The 13,287-nt window shown below is 35.2% G+C and overlaps 2 protein-coding genes across 3 annotated transcripts in view; one reads left to right on the top strand and one right to left on the bottom strand.

The window, feature by feature from the left end:
* The window catches only part of LOC142232825 (limbic system-associated membrane protein), a 320,310-nt gene that overhangs the window by 289,831 nt on the left and 17,192 nt on the right, over window positions 1-13,287 (bottom strand). The window lies entirely within an intron of this gene.
* LOC142235454 (uncharacterized) lies at window positions 7,369-7,905 on the top strand. Its single transcript, XM_075306710.1, has 2 exons — window positions 7,369-7,708; window positions 7,754-7,905. Exons 1-2 carry the CDS (start codon window positions 7,369-7,371, stop codon window positions 7,903-7,905), a joined length of 492 nt encoding a protein of 163 aa, XP_075162825.1.

Below are 13,287 nucleotides of genomic sequence, written 5' to 3'. Positions count from 1 at the left end.
AAACTGGTTCGCCTCAATATAATTTTTGAACATAACCTTCGCCCGTCCATATCCTATTTTCGTTAATAGGGTCACGCCCGACACCTCAAGGTCTTTCATCAACTTCCCAAGCGCTAAGATATTCAATGGTTTTCTACTCTCACCTTTGGATCATTCAAATCCCCCGGACCTGATGGAATTACTCCGGCGGAGTTAAAAGCGGTGGCTGACAGAATTATCCCCTGGTTGTCGGCGATATATATAGGATGTATCAACTTAGCATATATTCCACGAAAGTGGAGAGAATCAAAAGTCGTTTTCATACCTAAAGCGGGAAAAGCCTCTCACTCGAATGCGAAGGATTTCCGACCAATCAGCTTATCATCATTCCTACTTAAGACTCTGGAGAGGATGATAGATATTTATCTTAGAACTAGCGTCGATTCAAGTTTGCTCTCGAAACGACATCATGCATACTCGAAAGGCAGGTCTACTGAGACCGCATTACATGAACTAGTCAGCTTTATTGAAAGCTCACTATCTGTCAAAGAATACACAATCGTGGCATTTCTAGACATCGAAGGGGGGTTCAATAACGTCCATCCGAGCTCGATATTAAATGGACTGACAACTCTGAATGTTGATCCAGGTATACTTAGGCTGTTAGACGAACTTCTAAGGAAGAGACGCATTTCAGCCACACTAGGACAAGCAAACATACAAAGGTATGTGAACAGAGGCACTCCTCAAGGAGGAGTTCTATCACCTCTTCTTTGGAATGTTGCTATAAACGACCTTCTGGTTTTCCTAGAAAAAGAAAGGATACAAGTGGTGGCATACGCAGATGATGTGGCGCTAACAGTCAGGGGAAAATTCCCATCAACAGTTCGAGATATTATACAGAGAGCCCTCCGGATGACTGAGAAATGGGCGAAAGATAATGGTCTTGGGGTAAATCCTGCAAAGACAGAAATAGTCATGTACTGCAAAGATCGCAAAACTCCCACGGTTAGGCCCATTTCCTTAGGGGGTATTGAAATTCCCTTTAGGGAGTGTGCAAAATACCTTGGCGTTATTTTGGACAGGAAGCTGAACTTTAAGCTTAATATTGAAGAAAGGGCGAGGAAAGCAACGGTAGCTTTATACTCGTGCAAAAATGCAATAGGGAAAAAGTGGGGACTAAAACCAAAAATTGTACATTGGCTATACACGGCAGTGGTTAGACCTATAATGCTGTATGGTGTTGTAGTCTGGTGGCCGGCACTTCACCAGCCGACAATTTTAGACAAAGTTCAGCGTATGGCGTGCTTGTGTATCTCAGGCGCATTTAGTAAGACAGGAACAGACTCCCTTAATGTCATGCTACATCTATTGCCTTTAGACATTTTGGCCAAACAGTCAGCTGCAACAACGGCTGTGCGGTTGCGCGAGCTATCGCTGTGGTCGGAAAAAAGTTACGGTCACAGTTCGGTCCTCAAATTAATGCCAGATGTGCCTAACGTAGTGGATTACACTTTGGCGAGTCAACTTTTCGACAAAAAGTTTGAGACACTAATTCCCAACAGTGAGGCGTGGTGTACACAGACCCCGGGGAATAAAAGATATATAGATTTCTATACTGATGGCTCCAAATTGAATGGACAAGTGGGTTTCGGAGTATATTCTAAAGATCTGGAACTTCGAATAGCGAAAAGATTACCTGATCACTGTAGTATTTTTCAGGCTGAAATATTAGCAATAAGAGAAGTGGTGAATTGGCTGAGAAGTAATGCTCCAAGCAATATTGGCATTAATATATACTCAGACAGTCAACCTGCAATAAAATCCTTGGACTCTGTGTTCCTCAACTCGAAAACGGCCATCGACTGCCGCAAATCTCTCAATGAGATGGCTGAGCAGCACAATATTCACCTAATATGGGTGCCTGGCCACAGGAACATACCGGGGAACTGCGAAGCAGATGAGCTAGCAAGGCTAGGAACTACCTTACATATTCCAGGGGAACTAGAATCTGTTGGTGTGCCTCTGGCTACCTGCAAGCTCTTACTGCGTGAGAAGGCTGTCATGATGGCAAATGTTCGATGGGAGAATTGTAAGGGTTGTAACGACACCAAGCAAATATGGCCCCATTTAAACTTAAACCGCACACTAGATATGCTAGTGTTCTCGAGACGCCAGATATCACTGCTATAACGGGTCGCTGCCTGATAGGCGATTTTGCAAAAACTCTTGGTGCGAAGTATAATGACTATTGTATGAGTTGTCATGATGCGGAGGAAAAGGAATCAATAAAACACCTCTTGTGTGAGTGTCCTGCATTTTGTGTAAGGCGTTAGCAAATTTTAGGGGCATATAGCTTCAGATTACTAGCGGACCTGGAAAACGTTAACTTAAGCAGTTTGCTAATGTTTTTGGAACAATCTGGTTGGTTCAACAGAAGAAAATAATCGAGAAGGTTCAACGGTTAAAACTAGAAGTGCCCACATGTAATAGGTACTTTTAGTTAATGTGGTATCACAATGGACTGAATAGTCTAAGTGAGCCTGAATCTTAATCGAGCTGCCACTTTAACCTAACCTAACCTACTCTCACCTTGATTCTTCGTGTCCACATACACATTGATATCGCCCTTGTGATCCTCATCGTATCTGCATTCAAACATGTTCCTTTTATCGTTCTCATTGCCTTGCCTCATCTCCTTGTCGTTGTTACTTTTCTTTGCCTCATCCATATTCCCGGTACTTCCTTCCTTATCGTGATCAATTTCCACTCTCATACCATCCTCTAACCGCCTGCCTTCGATCTCGATCGGCTATTACTTCGGGATCTGGTTTTCATATCCGCTTTCTTCTCATCATACCTTCTCTTATTCTGGGTCGTCATCTTTATCTTCCTTACCGATCCTCCCCCTATCAGGAGGATGATCCTTCAAGTTTTCATTCATACTAATCGTTTCCTATTTCCACTAACAAATTCGCCGTTTTTCTTAATCTAGCAACTTTCTGACTGAAAAATCACACAATTATGAACTGGGAACTTTCCTTTTTTGTCCCCCTTATCTGTGTAACTTAAAATTTGGAGAAATCCTTAGAGTCAAAAAATGATGCTAAGTCAACGGCCGCCAAAAATTCGATTCAAAATACTTAAATTCAAATATCCAACCCCAAAATGCGAATAAATATTACGAAATGGCTTTAGCCGATTTGAATGTTAATTCTAGAGTTTTTGTAGAAGTACAAAAAATTGTTTCCATTAAAAGTATTTGTATCTGGAAATGCAAATTTTTTATAGCTCCCAGCAAATTTTAAGTAGTTGAGATGGTAACACAAATGTTTGTCTACATAGTGGTGAAGGGTATAATATAGTCGGCTCCGCCCGACTTTAGACTTTCCTTACTTGTTGATAAGAATTTTGGGAATAGTATATTCAGTGATATTTCTTAACACAATTTTCCCTGCAAAGCTCAATAAAAATCATAATGATATATAATAATTATTTCAAAATTTATATAGATTTCAATTCATATTTGTAACTCCCAAAAAATTGATTTTTTTAAATGGTTCCTTGCCCAAAAACGTTCAATTTTCGTAATTTTTGTTTTCCCGATAACAAAAAAAAAATAAAAAGCCCTCGCTCGCGAACTTTTTTGAAGGGTTTTACAAGTTCTATCCAGTAAAGAAAAAACCATCAAAATCGGTTCACAATTGCGGATTTGACAGCTACAACAAAATTTGATAACCCCGAGGTGACCAACTTTCAACGCCTACAGGTCAGGTCGTGGACCAACTAGGGACTCACAAACTTGCAAACTTTGAAAAAAAACACTGTCACGCAAACAGAAATATGTTTATCCGTTCAAAAGTTGCAGAATTATTTATATTGCATTAAAAATTATAAAAAGATTATAAAAATTATTTATGTGCCAAAATATCAAAAATTTGTACTTCACATCCAAAACACTGAATTCGAATCACACCGTAATAAGTGATGCAAATTCAGTGCAACGGCTATTAAAATGGTAGACATCTATCCTATGACAAGCCCATGTTAAATTCATCGAAGCTCCTTTTCTGCACCAATTCCCGATCCAAAACGAACACTACTTTTATGGCGATGCTTTCTTGCTGGGGAACAAAATCACAGCACAAAACACCCATCGTACATGAACTAAATTGAATATTTAGCTTAAGTCTAAATGGCACAAAAGTTTCAGGAATTGCACTGTACTTTTTACTTAAAACTATATTTCATAGTTGTATTGAATAATACATTGGACTTGAAACTCACCATATCCAATACACCATTTCCTTAAACTAATTTATTTTGAATTTGCCTAACTATTTATTTTTAAACTTAAATTTACACCCCAAATACTATTTAAAACTTAACGATATTTATAAATAATGAATTGAACAAATTACACATTTGGCTAGATTTTAATTTTTATTTTAAATGTTAAATTGTAACGATAAAATTACGTCATCGCTTATTACAATCATTTATTTATTTTTTACTACTTTCCTAATTCCTTTCATGACCTTTTTCTTAGTTTAGCATTCATTCACTGTATATAACCCTGTGTTTTGTTATCTGATCTCATTTCCCCTATTACACCCAGAAAAAAGTGTCTTCGAAACTAAAGGAAAAAATGTTCATCAATTTACTTTAGCCAGTTTATTTCCACTCAGTTAATATTTTGTGTGAAATAATAAAATTTACTTGTTTCAGTAAAAAAATCCTAAATTGAAAGCAGTTAGGAATAGTTCATTAACTAGAATAGCGCATGGAATTTTACTAATACTGTTTTCTTCGCTGGGTATAAGAATTTACTACTGAACAAGAAAATTGTATTCACTGATAACAAAGCATTCGTAAAAATAAACAAAAACCGAACTAAAACCAAGTTTCCTCAAATTTAGAAAGATTTCTTATAAAATGATAATTCTGACTTCCTTTATTATAGAAATCTTGCCATACATACGAATAATACTTGGCATAGAAAAATATTTTAGTTCATTCGTACTAAGAAGTATTCAATCCTTTCAAAACTTAAGGAAACGCACTTGTTAGAATATAGGAAAATTTCCTACATTTCTTTTATCTACCTGTAATCGATATGTTTGCGCTTGGATTGTTTTTTAGTTGGAATCGCGTTGTTATGGTATACGGAGAGATTGTTAAAAAATAATATAGTAAAATAATATTATAAAAAACAAATAAAATATTTGTTATTTTAAATTTGTGAGCAAAATGTTCGTTTTTTGAAAATTGGTTTATAAAAAAGAAAACACCAGCAGAACAACAACCCCTTCAGTCGACTTCATTTTGGAATCTTCAATTATCAGGTAATATTCAGTGACGCTAACCTTTTGTGAAAAATTTGGTTTTGGATTTTTTTTGTTTATAAAGAGTTGTTAAAATTTCAAGGGCCGATGTTGATTTTGAATAAAACACAAACTATTTAGGAAATTATTGTAATTTTATTTTATTATGATATATTGGTATTACTCAATTATGTATGGAACAACTATCAGCCAAATGGGCGCCGCGACCTCGGTGGCACACCTTCATCCGATGGTCCAAATTTTCGATGACGCTGAGGCATAATGGAGGTTCTATGCCGTTAATGTCCCGAATTATCTCATCCTTTAGCTCTTGAATTGTTGCTGGCTTATCGACGTACACCTTTTCTTTCAAATAACCCCAAAGAAAAAAGTCCAACGGTGTCAAATCACATGATCTTGGCGGCCAATTGACATCGCCATTACGTGAGATAACACGGCCATTGAATTTGTTGCGCAAAAGAGCCATTCTTTCGTTGGCTGTATGGCAAGTGGCACCGTCCTGCTGAAACCACTTAAAGAAAGGGTCACTTTTTTCTGGGTGTATTTTTTAATTAAATCGACTAAAAGTTAGACTAAACAAAATAAAATTGTGCATGAAAGTCTTTAGCGGAACTTGATGCGGTTGTATTTACTTGTTTAATAGTATATAACAACAATGAAAAATCCTAAATAGGTTTTCAAATTCTGGGGAGGGGCTAAAATTTTTCTGGGGGGGTCTAAGCCCCCTTCCCAGAGGCCTTCCTACGCTTATGCATACAAATTATGCATCCAGTACTAAAAGGAAACAGTACTGTAGTGCTACAATATATTGTCGATATATCGACGTGTATCTACACTAAAAGAAAGCATGCCCGGTTCCAAAGATTTTCAGCCGTATTCATAAAAAGTTAATCGAGTTATTTTCTTTTCTATTTGTATAAGCAGAAACAATTTTCCCGATGAAGTCTTTCAATGAAAAGACGAAATATTGAATAAATGAAAATTAAAAATACAAAAATCGAACTCGTTTTTATCAATAATTACACTAGTTTACAAAATAAATTTTTTTTCATGTGCATTTGATGAGATGTGACTTTTCTTATGTATTTTGATCTGCTGAATTCGATAAAATTTAAAAAGAATGTATGGAACAGTTTTTGAGATATCCAGTTATTTTTAGTTTGTACTTTTACGGCGGAAAAGGGTCACTGTAAAACAAGATTTTTTTGAAAATTTTCCCTTTTTGGATCCATATTTTTCAACCACTTAACTTATCATTCAATTATACACGATTATTCGTCATGTCAATACCTTTCATTTAGGTACCAACAACGGTATTATCGGACTTTTCCTGTTTTGGACAATGCCCATTAATTTTTCACTGTTTTATGCTATTTCGTATTTTATTTATTTATTTAAGCATATCCTGTACAACAAGTGTAAAATATATCACCCTGTTATGTATTACAACCCAACAACTATCATATGATTTTAGTAACTACGTGTGAACTCTATATGTTCCATAGATTAAGTTATCGATTTTGTAATCTAAGACTCACTTCTGTAACAACTTTTGTATAGTAAAGTATCCTTTTTGTTCTCATGTACTTAGCCTGACTTTCATTTTTTACATCGATTGCTAACATAGGTTATGGGCCCAGTCATTGCCCATGTGCACTCTTGGTCAACCATATTGACATTGTTTCTGCATTTTTAAATGGGGATCTTCAAGAAGAGGTGTATATGAGACAACCACCCATGTTTGTTGATGAGAAATTCCCCGAACGTGTTTGTAAGGTGAAGAGATCAATATACGGTCTCAAGCAGGCCGGTAGAGATTGGTACCGTAAAATAAATAAAATTTTAATTGATCTAAAATGTGTTCGTACCAAAACCGATAATTGTTTGTACGTGATGGATAAAGGTGATGAAAAGATTTTCTTAGCTCTATATGTTGATGACATATTGCTGTCATGTTCCAACGAGAGCACTTTAAATGCAATAGTGACAAATTTGAATAAATATGTGGATGCTATCGACAGAGGACCAGTAAAGCTATCTAGGAATGGAGATAGAAAGAGATGGCCTTCGTGGACCAATATCTGTCCATCAAAGTACTTTTACGGAAAATTTTCTTCGAGAATGGAAAATGGAAAATTGCAAACCATCACACACACCCTTAGCTGTCGGAACTGTTTTGAAGAAATGCTCAAAGGAGAATTGTGAAGGCTACGATGTGAAGAGATATCAGTCATTAATTGGGTCGTTGACATATCTTGCTGTAGCTTCGCGCCCGGACATATCACATGCTGTTTCAAAACTTTCGCAGTTTAACAGTCATCCAGAAAAGGAACATTTTGATGCGGCCAAAAACGTGTTGAGATATCTCAAACACAAGCCAAAAGGTACGTTGTGTTTTAATTCTACTAATGGTTTGGTTTGTTATACAGATGCCGACTGGGGTTCCAACGTAGTGGATCGAAAGTATTATAGTGGCTTTGTAATATTTCTTGGTGGAGGTCCAATCACCTGGGAATCCCAAAAACAGAAAATCGTTGCGCTCAGTTCAATGGTCAAGGAACGAAGGAAGTCGTTTATATAAGAAGTCTGTTAGCCGAAATTGGACTTGAAGCCTATATCAAAACTCCAACTACGATCAGATGCGATAATCAGAGTGCCCAATTCATGGTTCAAAATCCAGTTGCTCACAAAAGGAGCAAGCATATCGATATACGATATCACTTTATTAGAGATCGATTTGAAAATCATGATATTGAAATTGAATATGTACCTACGAATGAAAACGTAGCCGATTTATTTACAAAATGTTTGTCCAAAGAAAAACATTTCCAGTTTTGTAAATTGTTAATGTATTAATTTGAATTTAATGCGATAGTACTTGGGTTGAGGTAGAGTATGTAAAATATATCACCCTGTTATGTATTACAACCCAACAACTATCATATGATTTTAGTAACTACGTGTGAACTCTATATGTTCCATAGATTAAGTTATCGATTTTGTAATCTAAGACTCACTTCTGTAACAACTTTTGTATAGTAAAGTTTCCTTTTTGTTCTCATGTACTTAGCCTGACCATTAGCGTAGCTAGACAATTTTCCTAGGGGGGGCTATAGCCCCCCTAGCTAAAACTTTATAGACTGAACTTATATTTTCAACTAATGTTTTATTTCATAAAATTGAATAAAAAATAGACATCAAAATAACTCGACAATCAATTTATAATAAAGCAACTAAAAGTACCCTACGGGAAATTGGTGCAAATTGCCACTGACGGACCTATCGCAGAACTGGTACCTGTGCTCCAGTTAGTTGCAATTTTCACATTTAGTGAAATAAAATTATCAGAATAACCTTTTGTTCGACATATATCAAAAGTTTTTTTTCATTTCGGGTTCGATTAGGAGCCCAAATTGAAAGAGATTTCTAAGAGTTTGTCCGAGACTGGTTCCTGAGGACATGTTTATGGGTTGCTCCTGCTAAATTGTCCCATGACGTGTCCTTTGGGATGAATCCAAGACGCGTCCTAAAATGTAAGTTTACTCCGTCAATGACAAACCCATGTTAAAGTGGACGGTCCCTTCCATACGTTTTGATCAGAACTGGGACTGGTCAATACACACCAGGGACTAGTCCCGTACCAGTTCTGTGGTTGATCCGTTTCCCGTAGGGTAGTTCCACACTTTTCTTAGCAAAAAATTGGGAGTTGTTCTAAAGGCACAACTTTAAAAGCACTTCCAAAAATGTCCTCACAAAGAAGTTAACTATTTTAACTGCACAGGCAGTTTTTTTACTTCATTTTTTTATATTTTAATGCGTAATTTTTTGTTTTCTTTTTTCAAATAGTTTAAAAAAAGAGTAAAAATAAATAAAATGGTACAAATTATTCAAATTTTGCCCCAAAAATGCTAAATCCATTATAGAAAAATCGATAATATTTGAAAATAGTCGAGGGAAAACGTTTCAAACAAGCGTTAGAATGCATCAAAAAACATAAGAAAAGTATAAAAATTTTTAATTCACATTCAAAACACTGAATTCGGATCACACCTTAAGAAGTTATGCAAATTCATTGCAACGGCTGTTGAAACGGTGGACATTCGTTCTATGACAAGTTCATATTACATTCATCGCTTCTCCGCCAATTTTGTACCACTTCCAGACCCAAAAAGAACATTTTCACTTCTTTTTTGGCGACGCTTTTTTGCAGCATTATTAAGATATTAATTTATGAAAGAATAGTTTTAATATCAATTACTATTATTTATTCAACTAAATCATAAATTCAACCACAGCTTTATTTCATAAATATCAGACTTCTACCACAACCCAAGTAATTCGATTGTGCATGAAAGTCTTTAGTGGAACTTTGTGCGTTGTACGAGTATATACTTGTTTAATTTTTATAAAAATGAAAAATCGTAAATAGGTTTTCAAATTCTGGGGGGGCTAAAATTTTTCTGGGGGGGTCTAAGCCCCCTCCCCAGAGGCCTTCCTACGCTTATGAGCCTGACTTTCATTTATTACATCGATTGCTAACAAGATTAAAGTCTTATAATTAAAGTACAGGAATTTTAATAAAAAAACAATATCCGTTATAAATTTAAAGAGCAAAAATGAACCATGATAATAACAATTTATATCAAAACATAATGAAATGATTACAAAATTTTGATACAAATGAAAATAAAAATATGTTTAAAATTATGAACTTGTCTGATACCAGATGAATGTTTAGAATGTCGTAGAATATTTCAGTGTTACCAAAGAATATTCCATATGGCTAAACATGGGTATATATAAGAGCGGGTATATATAAGAGTGATGTCAACTCAGTTGTATATCAGATCGCGAGCTAAAAACGCCACTAGTTAGAACCAGTTGAAAAGTGAATTAGTGAAACCCCTAAGTTACACAAAAAAAAATCTAATTCGATCACGAAATTAACTATTTGATCCAATTAATTTTTTAATTGAAATGTCTTCAATCACGAAAATGATAGTATCAATCACAGTTTTAACAAAACTACTTGATTTCATTAACAAATTTCAATTAATATTTTAATTGATTCAATTAAACATTTAATTAACGTTGATTGCAAACCTCAATTAATTTTTTCATTAAAAACGTAACTATTTTCAATTACTTTTTTAACTGACTTACCCCCATTTTCAGGAAGCTCCGTTAGTGCTACGTTAGCTAACGAACTTTTAAACCGTACTATGGACATGTCTGTCATCTAATCTACATATGCCAGTTAGGAACTTAACTGCTAAAAATTTTTCAGTTAAAGTTAACCGGAGAGAAGATATTTCGATTTTACTTTCTGTTAACTGGGAGTTAAAGTCTAACGGAGATACATGAAAATGGCCGTTAGTGTTTTTAATTTGATTAAAAAATGGATTGTAATTTTTAGTTAAAAATTGAAAAAATTCCATCGCTTCTTATTTGACTTAGTATGATTAAAAAGTTAATTGTATCAATTAATTTTTTAATTGATTTGGTGATAGTTTTTTCTGTGTAGGTATATAAATTGTAGATTCTCGTTATTGAAAAGACCTGTGCTTTAATCATCGAGTAATTAAAATTAATTTTGACAACGATTATTTCTGATCGTCATATTTGAGGTGTATAATGGTGTTGTCATGGTGCTGTCAGTCAAAATAAAATATATTAATCCTTGTGCACTCCTTGGATAAGTGCCCTTTCCACGTGCGGATTATTATAGCCCATTATGGCAATATTTTATTATTATCTTCTAAAAACATACATTTCGTCCCTGTAATGGATAAATAAAAGTTTCAAAAAACTAGTTATAGGATAGTATAAAAATTACGTTTTAAAATGTCGGGCCAAATTGACTCGAAGAGTGCACAAGGGTTAAATATTTTTTTTTTGTATTACATTAGTGAGTAAATTTCTCTGAAATCGTAAAAGGATGAAAAATCCTTAAAGCAGCAACTTATTAAAATTGGCTGCTTGTGCTGCCTTAAAAGTTCTCCTGATGAAAGGAGACATAGATATAGTTATTATTCAAGAAGCATATGTACACCCAGAGAGGGAATATGATCACCTCAAACATGTTTCAAGAGCACCATGGAACTTTTTCACAGCGACCAAGTAGCATTTTTGTCGCAAAAATATTGTTTTCTCGTCAAACATAACATGTTTTCCGAAATCAGATACATAATTTCCGAGAAAAGAAAATGGTTTCGACGAACATGCTACATGTTTTCCGTGAAAAAGTAACATTTTCCTCTTGGAACATGGTTGGGGTGATCATATTCCTTCTCTCTTCATTAACTCGCTTTAATATATGAAAGCCTCAATACCAATGAAAAATTTACAATAATTGTCCTAGTTGGACTACATGAGACTTAGGATATTTTAAATTCAATAAATCTACTGATATTAATAAATAAACTATTGGTTAGTCACTTCTTCATAATAGAGACTAGTTGTAGTATAAGTTAAACATCAAATATATTTGCTTAAATAAATAAAATACAAATATTCCTTCTCTGCGTGTGTATAGGAATAAGATCTGTGAATTAAGAACTCTGGGTTTCAAACTTTTGCATAATATCGGTTAAAGGTGAGTACTATGTTCGTATTTTTCACCAAAACACTAAATTAAAAGTACAAAAATCTATATGACGAAGATTATATTTTTATGAAGTCTTGTGAAATAATGAATGGAAAAGATCTTAGAAATTGATTGTGAACCATTTTATATTTATAATTTAACTAATTTAAAAAAGTAACCGTGAAAACAAGCTGTTTTTCAGCTTGAAAACTGAACATAGTACTCAGCTTAAGATATAAATCGGGCATGTATAATTGCCAAAAACGAACTAAACATATTTCTGCTTCCTTCATTGAGCAATGCAGAAACTGTCGTAGCCAGTCTAGAGATAGCCAAATGCAAATATTGGCTATATTCGGTCTACATGGGACTTGATAGGGAGATGCCTCCATGTGCCGTGAAGACTTTGGTTGAGGAGCCAATTAAAACAAAGACAAACCTCATTATGGGATGTGATGCAAATGCACATTAGATAGGGTCACGGCCTAAAGGGGAAAAATTTGATGCGGTCACCCCCCAGTTTTGTAGCATATTCGAAAACTTTCTTTTTGAAGTATTTACTTATATTCATAAACACAGCAAACACTATTTGGTGGTGCGTAGGGTGACCTATTGACTTTTTAAAATCTCTGTAACATTTTTGTTTATGAATATAAGTAAATACCTCAAAAGCAAAAGTTTCATATTTTGTTAAGATTTTTATAATGGCGGGGGGTCGTAGGGTGCACGGAAAAAAGTTTTGGTCTTCTGAAATTGTCTTCGAATATGCTACAAAACTGGGGTTGACCGCATCAACTTTTCTTCGTGACCCTACCTAGTGTACACAGACCCCGGGGAATAAAAGATATATAGATTTCTACACTGATGGCTCCAAATTGTATGGACAAGTGGGTTTCGAAAAGATTAGCTAATCATTGTTTTATTTTTCAGGCTGAAATATTAGCAATAAGAGAGGTGGCGAATTGGCTGAGAAGTAATGTTCCGAAAAATGTTTGTGTTCCTTATCTCGAAAACGGCCATCGACTGCCGCAAATCTCTCAATGAGATGGCTGAGCAGTACAATATTCACCTAATATGGGTGCCTGGCCTCAGGAACATAATGGGGAACTGCGAAGCAGATGGGTTAGCAAGGCTAGGAACTACCTTACATATTCCAGGGGAACTAGAATCTGTTGGTGTGTCTCTGCCTACCTGCAAGCTCTTACTGCGTGATGGCAAATGTTCAATGGAGAATTGCAAGGGTTGTAACGACACCAAGCAAATATGGTCCCATTTAAACTTGAACCGCACACTAGATATGCTAGTGTTCTCAAGACGTCAAATATCACTCCTCATATCTGCTATAACGGAATTTTAGGGGCATATAGCTTTAGATTA

Source organism: Haematobia irritans, chromosome 4 (genome assembly GCF_050003625.1).
Source record: "Haematobia irritans isolate KBUSLIRL chromosome 4, ASM5000362v1, whole genome shotgun sequence".
NCBI lineage: Eukaryota > Metazoa > Arthropoda > Insecta > Diptera > Muscidae > Haematobia > Haematobia irritans.
The sequence above is the reverse complement of the archived record's forward strand: the minus strand, read 5'-3'. Positions and strand labels throughout refer to the sequence as shown.

Bases quoted from the DNA above. Each gene is read 5' to 3' on its own strand.
- LOC142235454 (XM_075306710.1), top strand. From the start codon at position 7,369: ATGGAGATAGAAAGAGATGGCCTTCGTGGACCAATATCTGTCCATCAA. The intron at 7,709-7,753 runs GTACGTTGTGTT...TTTGTTATACAG, and splicing joins TCTCAAACACAAGCCAAAAG to ATGCCGACTGGGGTTCCAAC.